At 32.1% G+C, this 16,396-nt stretch overlaps 1 protein-coding gene across 5 annotated transcripts in view; it reads left to right on the top strand.

Annotated features, from left to right (window-relative positions):
* LOC129938411 (serine-rich adhesin for platelets) overlaps positions 1 to 16,396 on the top strand; it is a 301,751-nt gene that overhangs the window by 190,200 nt on the left and 95,155 nt on the right. The window contains exon 1 of one of the 5 annotated variants that reach the window (XM_056045956.1): positions 7,656 to 8,499. The exons of the other annotated variants lie outside the window; for them this stretch is intronic. Coding sequence (XP_055901931.1) covers positions 8,467 to 8,499 — 33 coding nt within the window. The 5' untranslated portion in view covers positions 7,656 to 8,466. Of the gene's footprint in view, positions 1 to 7,655; positions 8,500 to 16,396 lie in introns of those variants that run through there. 5 annotated transcript variants of the gene reach the window in all.

The raw sequence follows: 16,396 nt of genomic DNA, 5'->3' as shown, positions 1-16,396 counted from the left end.
CAAATCCAAAATTTATTGCCGATTAATTTTTGGGTCTTTTCAACGATAGGTATAGGTATTATTTATCTTTCAAGAGGGAATACGTGTTTTTCAAAGCTTTTTATGCCAGCTTGTTGCATGATATGCTCCAACTTATGATGGATTTATGTTTTTATTTGTTGGGTGTTTGGGAAGGGGGTGTAGGTTGAGGAGGGTGAACGTGAAAACGTGAGTTTAGCTTGTTATCTAGGTCTTAAGTTCGATAGACATAAAACAACAACAAAAAAAACTTTAGATCGAAAATATTTAGGTAATAATAGAAGAGAAGACCAGAAAGATCAACAAAGACACACATCTGGGCTACAAGGTCCATGCCGCGCCATCCACCATACTTCCAGACCCAAAAGATACACGTCAAAGGCTCATTACCACCTGTTCAAATGCATGTAACGCCTAAAATTTCATATTTCATATACATAGACATGTATATCGTTTCTCAGTCGAAAGATTGAACATATAGATTTTTATATTAAAAGTAGCACGTTAATTAAATTGCGTTATAATTCAAACTGACGCGCGGTTGTTGTGTGTTGTGTTTTTATTTTTGTTGGACTGTCAGTTGGAAGATCAATAAGCGTTTATATGGCAACAATGTAGTATGTAGCTTTAAGTCCGTCACACCACCGAGCCGCGCTGCGCCGCCGGCCTTACCGCCCACTCAAGTTTTCGATTCGAATCTCTGGAAATTATTCTCTTGTCATATTCAATGCTTATCTGGAGCAACGAAACATTTATATTGCATCCAAATAAATTTGTTGGCATTTTCCCATCGTAGATACTTTTCTTTACTCTATAGATATTTTACCATAATATAGACTGTAGATACAAACATTTATTAAAAGTGGAATGCCCTTAAGACGACATCACCAGCGTCGTAGTCGTCGACGTCGCTCGTCGGCCACCGCCGCCGCCGTCATGCAACGTGCCTCATGCGTCTCTCATGGCTACATCTTCAGGCCCCGCACCGATATAAGAAAAATGGTCACATTATTTAGTGATGTGAATTATTGTGGAATTTTTGTGTGGCAGTATTTTGAATTTGGCTTTATTTTTGTCTTTTATTTGTTGTTGTTGTTGCTGGTGGGCTTAAGCTTTATTGTAGGTAGGTAGTCATGAATTTTTTCTTCTCTTGTTCTCATTATTCAATTAAGCTTCGACTCCTATAAATATTTATGATTTTTAAAATGGCATTTTTCTCTGATCTATAAAAATCAAAGTTTGTTTTGAGCTATTTATAAAAATAAAATCAAATCATGCCGATCGATGCTTTAAACGAGGAACAATATTTTCTTGGACGCCTAAAATGGTTTATTTTGTTCAAAATTTGTTTTAGTATATGATTTCTGTGAGTTTTTCGAGATTGAGGAAAGATTTATTCAAAAACTATTGATATTGAAATTTATGAATGAAAAAGAGAATTATTTTTGTTTCTGTTTGAGAAAATAAATACATTTATTCATACATGAGAAGTCAACAAAAATTAACCTAACTTCTTGTTACCATAATAGAAAATAAAACTAAGGTGTTAGGTTTCGAGGCTTAATTAGTGATTTTTTAAGATCATATTTAAATATACGAGCTCAAAGAGTGAAATTTGATAGTATTATGAGCTAAAAGACATTTGCTTTGGGAGTTCCACAAGGTTGGGTTTTAGGACCAATACTTTTTTTGCTATACATTAATTCTTTGTTCAGATAAAGATAGTTGTCTGAATCTTATATCTGAAATAAATTGGGATCTAAGTTAAGAGTCTGGTTTACAGAGCACAAATTGATAATAATTAGTTCTATAACCGAGATAACGTTTTTTAGTTTATCTGGTTAAAAGATGGTTGGTGCTGATATCTTTTTCCAAGCAACTGAGTGTCCAAAATTTAATCTTTTTTAACTGCAACTATATTTACTTCAATAATAATTAAGGATTCCATTAGCTGCATTAATAAATGTTTTAAATTGGAAATAGTTAATGAATAAAATATTTGGGATAAATAATTGATTTTAGAATGAGTTCTTATAACTCATACAGAAAATCGTAAACATTATTTTCGGTGTACTCTTAGAAACTTCTTCTTTTTGCGTAAAACTTGCTCTTTAAAATTGCAATTAAAAATTTATTATGGCGAGGTAAATATTATAACAAAATACAACCTTTATTAGTTTTGCAAAAAGTGGTTTTAAAGAAAAGATATATTAAGTCTCGCATGTACCCTATTTTGTCACTATTTAGAAAATTAAACATGTTTTCAGTGCGAAATACATATGTATTGTTATAAAGTCTTAATAATTTCCTTTTAAGAGATTTGGTTTTCCAAAATTTAGAGAATAGTTGATAATTGTATTTTATGTGGACATATTTTAATAAAGCAAAAACTGTTTTGGATATCAATGAAATTCTTAAATCTTGTGAAAGTGGGTTTGATGTCATTATGTGCAAGATTCGATTTATTTTGCATGGTCCCCACGGGCACTCTTACAGAAGTCCAGACGCTGAACCCAATTTTCGATGGTTTTCAACTATAAATCGCTGAATACTGCTGCAATTTCACTTTTGATATTCGTACGAAGTGCATCAATCGTCGTTGGTTTGTTTGCATAGACCATAGACTTGACGTAGGCTCACGATAAATAGTCTAACGACGACGTCTAGGCGGCCAAGCGACTGGAGCATTACTCCAAACTTGGTTTCAATAAACTGATTGTGACTTTTAATGTGTGGCTAGTGGCGCCAGCCGTTCTATTAGAAGCACATGTCTCCAAGTCCATATCATCCAATTGGCGCCAAATATTCTGTTATCATCTCCATTCACAGTAACGTGCCGGTCTTGATCATCACGGAATAAATACAATGACGCTGCGCGCCGTCCCATAAACCACATCAAACCGTAATTTTTCGGGATGCAATGATGACTCATAGAGTACGTGTGGATTGCTGCCTGACCAATACCGAATATTTTGTTTATTCACGAAGCCATTCAGCCAGAAATGAGACTCATCGCTGAAGTTGATTTTTCAATGAAAATCGGAATCATTTTCAAGTTGTTGCTCAGTCCAATTCACATCTGACGCTTTTGGTGGTCAAGCGGCTTCAGTTCTTGCGTCAATTTAATCTGGTTGGGATTAAGGCAAAACATTTTTCGCAAAATTCGCCACAACGACCTCACAGAGATGCCTAAAGCTTGAGAGCAAAGTGTGCGAGACTCATTTGGGCTTTCTGGAACTGAAGCCTTAGCGCCAGCAATCACTGACACTATAACATTTACTGTACCTGACAATTCAAATTTGTCCACTAGACGCTCACTTGTTTATCTGCTAGGACGATTAAGACGACCATAAATTGGGCGTAGCGCTCTTAATGTTGAGGCCACTGACTCCGAATTTCGGTTCTAAATTTAAGTAACTTCGAGTCGTTGTTGGCTCGTATATATTTTCATAATAAAATAGCAAACCTTACTTAAGACAGCCGTTTAGACAAATACCATCCCCCAATTGAAATGTTTTGTTTTTACGTGGACGGTCAATTCTTGACATTCGGAAAGCTAATTTTCAGCAAACTTTCTGAACATCTATCTACTTGTGGTATTTTAAATGATGTTTCGTACTTCACATTTTTACAATAATCGTATCTAAGAAATCCGCATAAAAAGAAATCGTTTCTCTTACAATATCCACTTATTCCAACTTTTATCATCCATGGAATACAAAAAAGAGCTTAAATCGCTTCGAAACAAAATAAACAAGGCTTGCAAAAAATCTTATAAAAAGAATGTCAGCTGAAGATTCTGAAGTATATGTTACCCTCTTTTAAGAATTTAAATCTATCTTCAATTATTTATGTGCCAAGTTAGCTTGACATCAAAAGCTTTTAGATATTTGTCAATACAAAACGGAAAACTGATGACCCCAGAAATTTGTAACCCGTTTGCTAAAAACTTTCACCAATTCTATATTGACACTCCTGTAAAAGTAGATGAGAATTTCTTTCTATACTTGCGAGACTGAGGCCAGACTACATTTAATAATCCAAAAATGTCTTTAGACAAAATCTAGCATTAGTTGACATTACCTAAAGATGATTATTCCCCTGGACCAGATGGAACTCTTCCAATTATCTTAGAAAAATCTAAGTCAGTAGTGGCTTTCCCCTTCTTCGCATATTTGAACTATGTTAAGGTAAATTTACAACCATATGGAAGATATCATTTATTAAGCTTGTCTTTAAAAAGGGTAATAAGTCTGACATTAGTAATTACAGACCAATCTCTAAACTGTCCTATATTCCTAAACTTTTTGAACAAGTAGTTTGTGATAGTTTAAATTTTAACTGCAAGAATATCAACAATATGATATAATGCAAAAACTCACGATAATTATTTATCTACTTCCATTTTTGCAAAATTGCTTAAATAACCTAGAAATCGGTCAATAGCTCGACTGTATTTAGTTTAAAACTAATGATCAACTTTCTCCTGATATCATCACATTCCAACTCAAGGCAATGTTGTTTCCTCCTCAATTTATCAAATGAATTTCGCTTTATTTTCAAAATAAGTCTTATCAAGTTAAATTCTGAAGCTCTCTCTCTAACGTCAATTTCATTGGCAAATCAGGAGTTCCCCAGGGTAGTCATTTAGATCCTGTGCTCTTTATCTTAGCTATCAAAGATGAAACCTTTTGTTTACCATACATACATTTTAATCTATGGTAATGGTATGAAAATCTTCAAAAGTATAAAATTTACAAACGATCGTTTACAACTCCAAGAGAATATTAACAGTTTTGTTACTTGGTGCAAAAGAATGGAAAAACCTTAATCCTTTCCTTCAATAAATTGATGAAAATAATGCGTGACGCCAATTGAACCATTATTTTGGTTTCAAATTTGCACTATTTGCAATTTCATTAGCAAATCTTTTCATTATGAAAGGAAAAATCATATAGATCATAAATGAAGTGACAGCTGTCATTAAGATAAACTCAAAAAAAAAGTATTGCCAAATTGAAAACTACAAGTCTAAAAAAAAACTTGTAGTACAAAAACGTAAGTAGGTATATCTTCAAAAAATGTTACTTCTTTTCACTTAATTTTTCTTAGGAACATAAATTTCAAGATATCGATGAAAGGCGAAATGGCATCAGTTTTTGACATTTCAACTCGTAATAAAATAAAGCTCAAACTGTCAACTTTTATTGACATATGCTCCACTTTTACAAATAAAACTTAACCCAAAACAAGCAAATTTTAAGTTAATGGATACTTAAATAAGCAAATCTGTCGAATTTTAAATTTAAGGAAATATTTTGCCAATTTCGAAACACAAACAACATTTTTTTTTTGTTGCTGTTGAATCATTGTTTGTTATTTTCTTGGAAAAAATAGAGCCTTGGCCACCGGAATCAACTGTGAATTCAAGACAGGTAACCAAATGACACACTAATCGTGTTGTATAATTGATTTACCTATTGATAAAAATCAATTAATCCGTTTAATAGACCCATGAATTGGGTCACTTCGCTCGACAATTTTTGTTTGACGTCACTGAAATGTCCCCCAATCGCAGAATACAAAAATTAGAAAATAATTGACTTCTAGATTGAACTTTTCTCGTTGCAGTGGAGGTAGCCTTTATGTTCCGAAAATCATAAAACTAAACTACCAGGAATTATCCTATAAAACCCCAACTTCACAAAAATTGACACAATTACCTGTGTTCACCATTTTATATCATTTTATCGTTCTATGAATCTATTTTTGTTAACATTTTAAGCAATTCCCATTATTTATGTGAAATGACATTTTTAATGATATATTTTATAAGAGCCAACGTAAACATTATATTTAAATATTTTATCTATAAATTCCAATTGGTTTACCATAGAATATATAAATAAATATTGCTCCCCAGCTTTTTTTAAACATCGACTATTGACCCACTTTACCTAGTATAGTTCATATGGATGTGTATGAAAAATTCATTGATCGGAAAAGAATGTCCTTATCATGGTCGCGTTTCATTAATAAAAACGTTGGTATCATATCAAAACCTACCTATCAACATACCTACTAGGTCAATATAACCATAACAAATTTATTACATTTCCACCTCTTTTTCGCAAATTGGTAGCTACTACGCGTTTTGTTTTTGTTTTTGTTTTCTTTTTTTTGTTAAGATACAATATCCGCCGAAAACCTGGATTTATTAATTTATAGATACGTTCTACCTATCGTATGTGTAGGGATTGTAAATATTTATGACAGGTAGGATTAAATTATTGTTTATATTTTTGAAATGTCATCTTAAGAATTAAGGAAGACGAATTTTTATTAAATCTTATCAGATCTTTTGCAATATTTGGTACCACCATAAAATGTGAAACTTCCTTATCAATTTCAAAGCCTACAACAATAAGCGGTGTATGACCCAGTCATGCATTTAATCTCAAATACTATACTTCGACCACACCAATGAAATTAATTTTTCCTTATATCGAAGCCGTACAAAAACCCCTGTAGTTAAAAAAGTCGTCTAGATTCTTAACAGAAACGAAAAAATATGGTATCTTAACATCACTCAAACTTACTTCATTGCATTTCTTCAATTCGTCTACAGAAGGAACATAGGTTCCACAAGCTGACAACATGTTTGATCCGAACATGTCCATTCCAACTTCCTAAAACCTAGTCTGTCGATTCGAACTGCAACTGTTTGATGTCGAACAAAAAAAGTATCTTTCCTCCTCATCATACAAAGATACTCCAACCAACATGTTGGTTTGTTCAGAACTGTTGGTTCACTGAAATTCAATGTTATCATAAATTTTGGTTGGATTTGGAGGAAGACAAAATGTGTTTGATGCGCTCTCTGACGTCGCGTCGTTGGTCGTGTCGCGTGCGATTCACGATTCACCTGTGCTCAGCAGCTCGCACGCACGTTGGCTAAACTCTTTTTTGATTGCACAACAGCAACGGCTCAGGCACATGGATCTGGATGGATGTGGATTTGGATTTTGGATGAGGCCGTGTATTAGCCGAAATGTATCTCAAAAATACGCATTGCGCGCCCAACCACAAGAAAAACTTTATCGACTTGGTGCGGTGCGGTGCGGTATGGTGCTAGTTGGTAGTGCCTTTGCCTTGCCTGGTGCGACCGACACCGAACGCCGAAGACGACGACGACAACGACGACGACGATGTCTAAAAACTGTCAACCGGGTGGGGGTTGTTGGTTGTTGGTGTTGCCGCTGGTCGTTCCCGTCTTCGTGTCGTTGGTTTTTGTTTTTCTTCGTTCCTCGTTTATGTGCATTTTGTTGGTTTGGTTGGTGAACTAACATACTAACTACTGGCGAAGGCGACGATGATGGTGAGGCAGAGCCAAAGCCAAAGCCACAGAAACATCAAGACTCAAGAGCAAAGCAATACAACGGTATACACGCGACCGACCACCGCCACCGACAACGACACCGACACGACAACGTCAATGTTTAATGGGCGACAAAACTTTGGTCGTATTTAAAGTCAGTCTTAACAGTTCTACCGCAGTGGCAAGACGTTTTTCCAGTGAATTTCCACAACAACAATTTGCATTTCAAACACTGAACATTGTCATTTTATCCACACAGTCACTACACAAATACCAATAAAAACATCCGCAGTCGTCGTCGTCAGTCGTTGTCGTTTTTCCACACTACGCTACGATATCCTACTATTGGATTTTCCTATCAAAGATTTTCATATTTTCTAGTTTCTTCGATTTTTCATCAAATCAAAGTCGTGGTTCTTCCGTGAGATTTGGTGTCTTCCGTCGTGTCGTTTGTCGTTTTATTCGCTTTTATTTTTCTTCTTCTCATCCGGTGTGTAACGTGTTGTGTGTTATTTTATTTTAATACGATTTATTGGATATAATCAATCATTTGGATGTTTGTACGTAGACCGTACTTAGCTATCTTATCAGTCGATTAAAGAAGACGAAGTTTATCGGTTTTTCATCATTATTTCATTTCGCAGCAACTACGAGGAGGAACTCTGACCGGTTGGATATTTTTTATGAGAGTGGGAAAATGTTTAGACTTTTCCGATTTCGAAAATTTTTAATAACGAATGAATTTTGTACATTTCATGAATGTGGATCGAGAAACGAGCGTGATTTACAGTGAATATCTATAGTTTATGTTAACCTTAAAGAAAAATCTCATCTTTGAAAAAATAAAAAAGAAATAAGAAAATTGTATAAGAGAATATTGATATGTCCTTTGAGGGACGAAAATCGAAATAAAGTGAAAGAGTTTTTCATATTTTTGAATTATTATTAGTTTTGTCGTGATTGAAAATAAAGTGTGCTTCGTATTGAGAATTTACATGGTGACCCTAAAAAAGGATTACATACGCATTTTTGTAAGGAATAAATTATGTTAAATGATCATCGCCGAATGAATGTCGAATCAGCTAAGACTGCTTATTTTTATTGTGAGTATTTTTTTGTTATTTTTGTTGTTAATCCTTGAAACTTACGTTGATCGATTAACAATTTACATATTTTATAAAAAAATTAGTTTTTTATTTTAAAAGTGATTTTTAAACAGTAAGATTTTGGAGTTAGTTCAATCAATATCAGACATTTTGAACCACATAAATTATTAAATTCATATAGGAAGTTATTCTAATCGGTCCGATTTTTTAGCATTTCTCGACAATCCTAAAAATCGAAATCTATTGTTTTTAGAAAGGTGTTCGGGATATTTTTTTTTTGTCAGCCAAGTTTCAAGAACAGAGATATATAAATTCAAATAAATAATAAATATGTGCATATGCAGAAAGAACTTTCAAAAATATTTAGTCTGTGTTTTTTCTTTCAACTACAGTAATTAAAAAAAAACGGGAAGTGACAAATTTGGTTGACTGCGAATATCTCCCGAGCCAATTGGCATAAACTTAAAAGAAGTCAGCAGGCAGTTTTGTTAGAATTCCAAAAGGCTGAAAAAAGTTGTCATCCCTTTTTTGTTCGTCAATTTATTTATTTATTTATTTACATCAATTAGAGATCTCAACATATCTACAATTAGATTACAAAAGGTCGAGAAATAAATAATCATTTATAACAACAAAAAAATAGGCGTAACGTTCCATTCCAGTCGAACATAAGACTTATTTCAAATAAGGTTGAGATAGGTATTCGAATTTTTAAAACAAAGACCCTAAAGCTTATTCTAATTAAGGTTACAAGAGCAAAAACAATTATTAACTCTTATTTTAAACGGAAGGTTATATATGTACTTGTTTTATATTATTTTAAATAAATCTATAATCGCCAGTAAAATAGTGACATAGTTAAGTTTTGCAAATTCGAGAATTTAAAGTAAAATTTTTCAAAAAAATAAAGTTTTAGCTTTTTAAACTAAAAAAAAAGCAATGACAAAATTAATCTACCATAACTTAAACTCTTTCAATATAACAAGTTATTATACATTTATTGTGGTTGCTTTAATTTGCTAAAATTAATGTAGACTAAAAAAGAAAGTCGAATCTGAATTGCTACACAACGGACAAAATTTTGGCAAGAAAAGTAGATCTCTAAACAATGGCGGATTCAGACTTTTAATCAGGAGGAGGGTTCAATCACTTTACAAACAGATGAGTTTTTGAGCTCCAATTAGAAATGTTCTCTAATGGAGGCTAACAAAATTTAACTATCATAATGTGTAGCTTAACCTTACCTTTACATATTTCAATTGCTAAAGTGACAACTTTAAATTGAAATTTTTTTTAGAACTCTGTCCAACAAGATATGGTCTGCATATCAAAACATTCCAACAGTTCCAACAGTTGTATAATATTTTTAAGAGCTTTAACAAAACAAAACAATATTTTATAGGGTTTTTGGTGGATTTCATGCAAACATTTTAGTAATTGTGTTGTGTAATCGTGTTTTAAGAAAAATAATATATTCTGTTTTCTTTGGGATTTCTATCAACACAAAAAAAGCTACAAAAATATCAAAGCAAAAACCCCAGAAAATGAAAAAGTTTGCATTTCTTCCTAGAAAATAAAACAGGCTTTGATATGAAGAATGTAAGGACTTACTTATTTTTTCGGACTCAATTTTCAGGAGTCTAGGGCCTAGTGACTTACAACTCTCAACTAATCCTGTGTGCGAGTAATGTTGTTAGGGATGGGAGGGAATTACAGTTGAAGCCAAATCCGAACGGTAATTGTTAACTAAATAAAAGTTCTTAACGCAATTAAATTTAATTTGACAGAATAATGAAATAAATTTTATCACTACATGTTAACGGGAAATTAACGAGAATTTAATAAAAAGTTTTTATATGTAAGTTTATTGGGTTTGCTTTGCTTTATTGAAATTAATGCAGACTTAAAGAAGATGACGAATCTGAAATACTACAAAACTAAATCACGATTAATCGACGGTACATTTTTATTCAAAAACGTGAGATCTCTAAATTCGAATTCTGGAGGGTAGTTAGATATCAACAAAAACTAAGAAAAACACGGAACGGCTAATTTAAATTGTCACAACTAATTGCAGATAATCTTCTAGTGAATGTTATTTTGCTAAGTTGACAATCAAAAATAAATTAAATTTAAAGGATTCAAAAATATTGCAAAACTCTTAATGTTGTTGTTTACAATTGTATTATGTAGTAAGAATATTTTTCTTAGAAGGTGAAGTTCAAGAGATAATTTTAATAACAATTGGAAAAGTTATTCATGGTTTAAATGCAAATAAGTCTTTAATCTGAACTCAAGGAATATTATTGGTCACAATTATTTAAATCAATTTCTCTTTTTTTCTTTTCGGCTTAGGCCCAATTATATAAAAGTGGAAACTCAAACGAGTATTGGAAAAATGTTTCATTTTAAGTGTCGAGATGAAGTATGTACAATGTATATATATAGGAACTAAGTAAAACTTAAGAAAACATAGTAATTTAAGATAGGTATTCACAATGTGGGAATTGTGTATTGATGTTGATGTAACTTTGGATTAATAAAATTCAGAAACAAAATCTTAGAAGAGCTGAAAATAGCCAAACACATTATTTGGGTAAAAAGTAAGGTTTTATTTTTCGTTTTTTTAAGTAAATTGATATCTTGGCATTTTAAGATACTGCAAAAAAAGTTTTTTTTATTATGCAGACAAAATATGTATGCTTATTGGAAAAATCTCTTATTATTATATATATATTTTTAGAAATATAAATTATTGTTCTCAAAATTAATTTGGCAGTAAGCTTAAAAATTTAACAAAAATAAGACCCCATAGTATATTAAGATTTGTTTAATATATTTACATTTTTGTATTCCATAATATATACTCGTAGCACAGTGGTAAATTGCCAGCAAAACGATCCGCAGTAGACAGATTTTTGTATTTAAAAATTGGTACAACTGAAAGAAGATCTGTCAGAATAATAATAAACAAACACACAAATAGAAGAAAGTTTTGTGAAAATTGTGAAAAAAAAACTAACTAAAACTAATAAAATGTACAATTTTTAAGAAGAATTGTTAAGAAAACATCTAGAAGTCGAGATTATATAAAAAAAAGTTCATTTAACAGTTGCTTCAAGGAAGGGGTTTGTTCGTAGACTGCTACTTTAACATGTGGTGTTGAAGTGAGCTTGGAGATGGCCCAATTCGTTTTATACCTGAACCTAGTTAAAATGAGCTTAATTCGCCTCGATTCCGGTCGGGGATCGGAGTCGAGTCAAAATTTGCAAAAATCCTCCTGTGTGGAGAAGTTGGTTTTACAGATAATGCGTTATGGTCTGTTTATTTCCATGTTTGTGTACAAAAATATATATTTGGTTTAATCAAATAAAAAAAAAATTTTTCATTGTTTAACACGAATCAAACTATCTCGCTTGCACTTCATAAGAAACATCGAAACACCATTATCATTTTAGAAAATGCTGTCCAACTTAATCATTTTAAAATCTTCTTGTGAAGATTTATTTAATCTAATCTAAGATCAACCTTTGGTGGAAACATAGCAAAACATAAATATCTTTTTTTCTCTTGCAAAATAAGCCCAGTTAGTCAATTTTCACTAACAAAACTAAATAATATCAACAGTAATAGATTGATTTTTTTCCCCAATAGAAAACACACATGATCCCAAATGCACAACTACTCAACGAACACAGCCATCGAGATACAAATGCAATATCAATCGTACCAACATTTGAGAATAAAATCAAATAAGATCCATTCGAGACTCGTATAAATATCAAAAACCCATCCATAGTAAGATTCTACTCTTACTTTTATCGGTGTTATTCATACTATTCATAATGTTTTTGTTATTCGTGTAATATCCTTCTATACCATGGATAGATTTTCCAACAAAACACGAGTAATGTGACTTTATTCATACCATTTAAAGGGCCTTAAATTGTCTATTGAACATTTTGGAATATGTCAATTTCCGATTTTTTTAGAGGCATAAATTTGGTAAAATTTTGAATTTATTTTGTCTTTGACATTTAATTTTTAAAAAGCGGCTGGAATGCGACCCACACTGACAACTTTCCATCCCGTCTTTCGATATGTCTATCTTAAAACTTTTCCAAAATATTCTATTTTGTGTGAGATTAATAATTTGAAGTCAATATCATTTTTTGTTTTCCTGATAATTGCGTCGAAAATCATTTCTTATCAGAAAACGTGGTTCGTTAAAAATGTTGTCAGTTGAATTTTTCTGAAAAATTAACTAAAATTTAACAACCAAATTTTGCATATGATGAAATATTTTGATAATCTATTTTTTTTTTTTTACCAACTTTTAGTAATGTTTTTTTTAGATTTTTACTTTTTGTTAATCTGTCAATTTGATTTTTCTCAAACATTTTACCAAAAATCTTATTCTTCGTTGCATCGAATTATTTTGGAGAAAAAATGATATAAAATTTAATTGAATTCGATTGGTTGGTGAGATACTTTGGGTCAACCAACATTTTGAGAGTCTTTCTTTCTGTGTTATTATCTGTATAATAAAATTAATTCGAAATCGATATCTCTACTTGTTCTTGAGATATGAACGACAAAGGAAGCTTCCCGAACGTACGCACACAGATATCTCTCTAAAAATCTTTTATTTAGATTCTAGAGAACTTGAAACGTCGAGAAATGTCAAAATTTTCAATTCGAAAAATCGGACCGATTATAATAACTTCGTATGTGTGTTAAAAATTAAGACTTTGTTTTAAAATTCGAAAGAGTAGATAAATATTTTGTTATTGTGAAAAACTGAAAACAATTTTGCTTCAATAGGTTTTTAAAATAGGTCAGACAAAGATTTGTATGTTTACATATTTTTGAAAGTCTACCGACCAAATTATTGATCTCAAAACTATTCAAAACTGCAATGATCAAAAGGCTTTCTTTTACAAATTTGCATCTATTGAATTAGAAACTATATTTGAATAACAAACAAAACATATTTGAAACACAACAAACTCAAATTTTAAAGAAAATACAACTTTAAACTCGAAACTTGTTGTTTTTAGCAAAAACTACTTTTGTGTTAGTTCAAGAGTAATGATCGAAATAATTTTAAGCTTGCAACTAACAAAAATAAGCTTCCACACCACACACTCGTAAGTATAACATGCATAGTTTAGTTTAAGTTTATGTACAAAAATAATGTAAATATAATGCAGCTTGGAATCATCAAAACTTGCAAAATATTAAAATTAATTGTTCATTATCTTAATTTATTTGAACAATTCTAGGAGAAATTAAAGAAAAGCGTATTTATGACATCCAAATGTTTGTTTTCAAGCTTTTTAACTTTGTACCGTTTTCGTTTTTTTTTCACTATTACTGCATCTTGCGAGGAATTGATAAATCCTCCAAGACAATTACTTGTCATGAAAAGTGCTTCCTCAAATAAGCCGTTCGGATTTGGCATAAAACTGTAGGTTCCCTGAAATGACCCGCATACAGAGTTGAGAGTTGTAAGTCACTATCACTTATTTCAGTGCGTCGTTGCAATCAAATAATTCAAAAAATTCTTTGCATGATGAATTTTCGAAGTACTCGTATACTGGAAAAGGTTAGACACATATACCTAGTAAGAAATTTGACCCTTCGGAAGTTAGGAAGAAGTTGTGTATTATACTGTATTTAGTTTTGAGTAACACCAAATTTGTCTCATTAATAAGTCACTACAAGGAGTTTATGAAAATAAGACCTGAAAAATTCCACTCCTTTAAAAAGTCATCAGGTGATTTCAAAACTTTTTCCTCTACATTTATTTTATCACTTTAAGATGTTTAAGTTATGTACCTTCTCATTAAATAATTGTTATATTTATGTATATTCAATCATTCATAAAATGTGCCTTCTTCCCTAACACCCACAAACAAGCCCCCTGTATCCCCATGACTCATTCTCATATTCATCTAGATACTCTTCAAAATTGTATGTAGAACATTTCTAAGCTCTTTGTGCTTTTTGTACCTACAGTGCAAACGACCTTGTTACTAAATGACGAGATGTGCCTTGCATATATTTTCTACCGAAACGAGGTAAAAGTTCCACATTTCCACACAAAAACGTCAACCTGTGTAACATAGAACAGAAACCTCCTTATCTATTTTGTAAAAGATGGTTACATCGTTGCATTCCACCTGATTTATAAGTTGTTTACAAGAAGTACAAAAGGAAAAAAGTATCTAACTTTATGTACTGTATACAGTGCATCGCACGACTGCTTATACAAAAAATAAAACATATCCAAGGACATTTTTGTTTGGTCTTCTGTGTCGAGTAGAGTTGGATTTGATGCTTATTTTTCCTTGTTGTAAATTTGTATCTTTAGCGACTTACATCTTTGCATAAAAGAGGTCGTCTCTGTTTATTACAAAACATTTAAAACTCGATTTTTATCAAGAACCAGATGGGATGAGCGACTATACGATGATGATGATGATGATGATGGCCATACGAGACAACGCGATATGCTATATGTCTCGAAGTCCATAACGAAGCTTGTGATGATGTCGTCGGCTTCGTGGTCGTCGTCGTTGGTAGGTTCGGAGTTGGTGGTTGGATTGGAGGTGATTTGAAATCGAAAGTAACACAATCCTCTTAGCCACAGCAGGAGATGCCTCCGTCATCGTCGCCGCCGCCGTCGGACGTGGGTCGACGGTCTTCGGTTGTCCGGCAGCAACACTCAAGTAGTATCTCTAATAGCTTAACCGGCTTAGTTTTTGCCGATTATCGGAATTAATTTTTATAATTTTTATTCGTTTACATTTAATTTTTCCTTTTTGTTTATTTTAGCTTTGTACAAAAATATTGAAAAATTTGCTATAAACAAACTTGTTTCAGTGAAATGAATTTTTGAGAGTCCAAAAAAGAAGAAAACGACGAATTATCATCTCTTGACAAGTTAAATAAGAATTGAATATTCATTGAGTAGATACTCGTACTCGCACTTCTTTGTTTAAGAAAAATAAGACGAAACTTTTACAAGTAAATGACGACGAACAGTTGTGGCGGCAGCGTTGAACGCGACAAGACGACGCATTTACTTACTCACTTACAAAGTGTAGTCGGTTAGTTAAAAAAGTTTTATTTTATTTCTGTTAATTTCTGTGTAATTTATCTTTCTGCAAGTGGAAAAAATGCTAATTAACATGTAAATTTCCTCACGACTTGGCTGGTTTATCATAATGAAGTTGTCATTAAAAATGTAAAAATACATATCGATGTTATACTGATGGTGCCTATGGAGGATATACGATATGTCATACTCGTATGAATGTTTCTTCTCTTAATGAATTGACATGGAACTACTGAAATGTATCGATTTATATTTTCTGTGTAGAAATTATCAGATACATTTATGTGATTGGAGGTTTTCTTGTTTGTTTGTCGTTTTTGATGACATAGACGAAAATGAGACAAGACATGTTTTAGATTGGTGATAAGAATTTTTGAATGAATTGGCAAAAGCTGAAAAAGAACCTACTCCTACCTTCTTTTTTCACAATCAGATCTTGACGTAGATGTATAAATACGAGCAATACTTACGACCAAAGAATTGTAGGTTATAAAGATCATACTATTGCAGCTCTCTTAAGGCCAAACGTATGTGAAGTTGCGTTGAACAAATTCTATTTTATACCTGGGGAGTACTCAAGACCAACGTTTAACAAATTCTTACATAGAGTTCTTTCAAACTATGAACGCGATGTAAAGAGTGCTTTGATATGTTTTTAGTCAATCAAACTAGAAGACCGTTTTTTAGGGAAGGTCATTGCATGAAATTTAATTGGGGTAAGGTTTAGCCCATTCTTTTTACTCAAAATAACAAAAAAGTTAACTCCCTCTT

Source organism: Eupeodes corollae, chromosome 1, assembly GCF_945859685.1.
Source record: "Eupeodes corollae chromosome 1, idEupCoro1.1, whole genome shotgun sequence".
Taxonomy (NCBI): Eukaryota; Metazoa; Arthropoda; class Insecta; order Diptera; family Syrphidae; genus Eupeodes; species Eupeodes corollae.
This window is presented reverse-complemented; position numbering and strand designations above follow the sequence as displayed.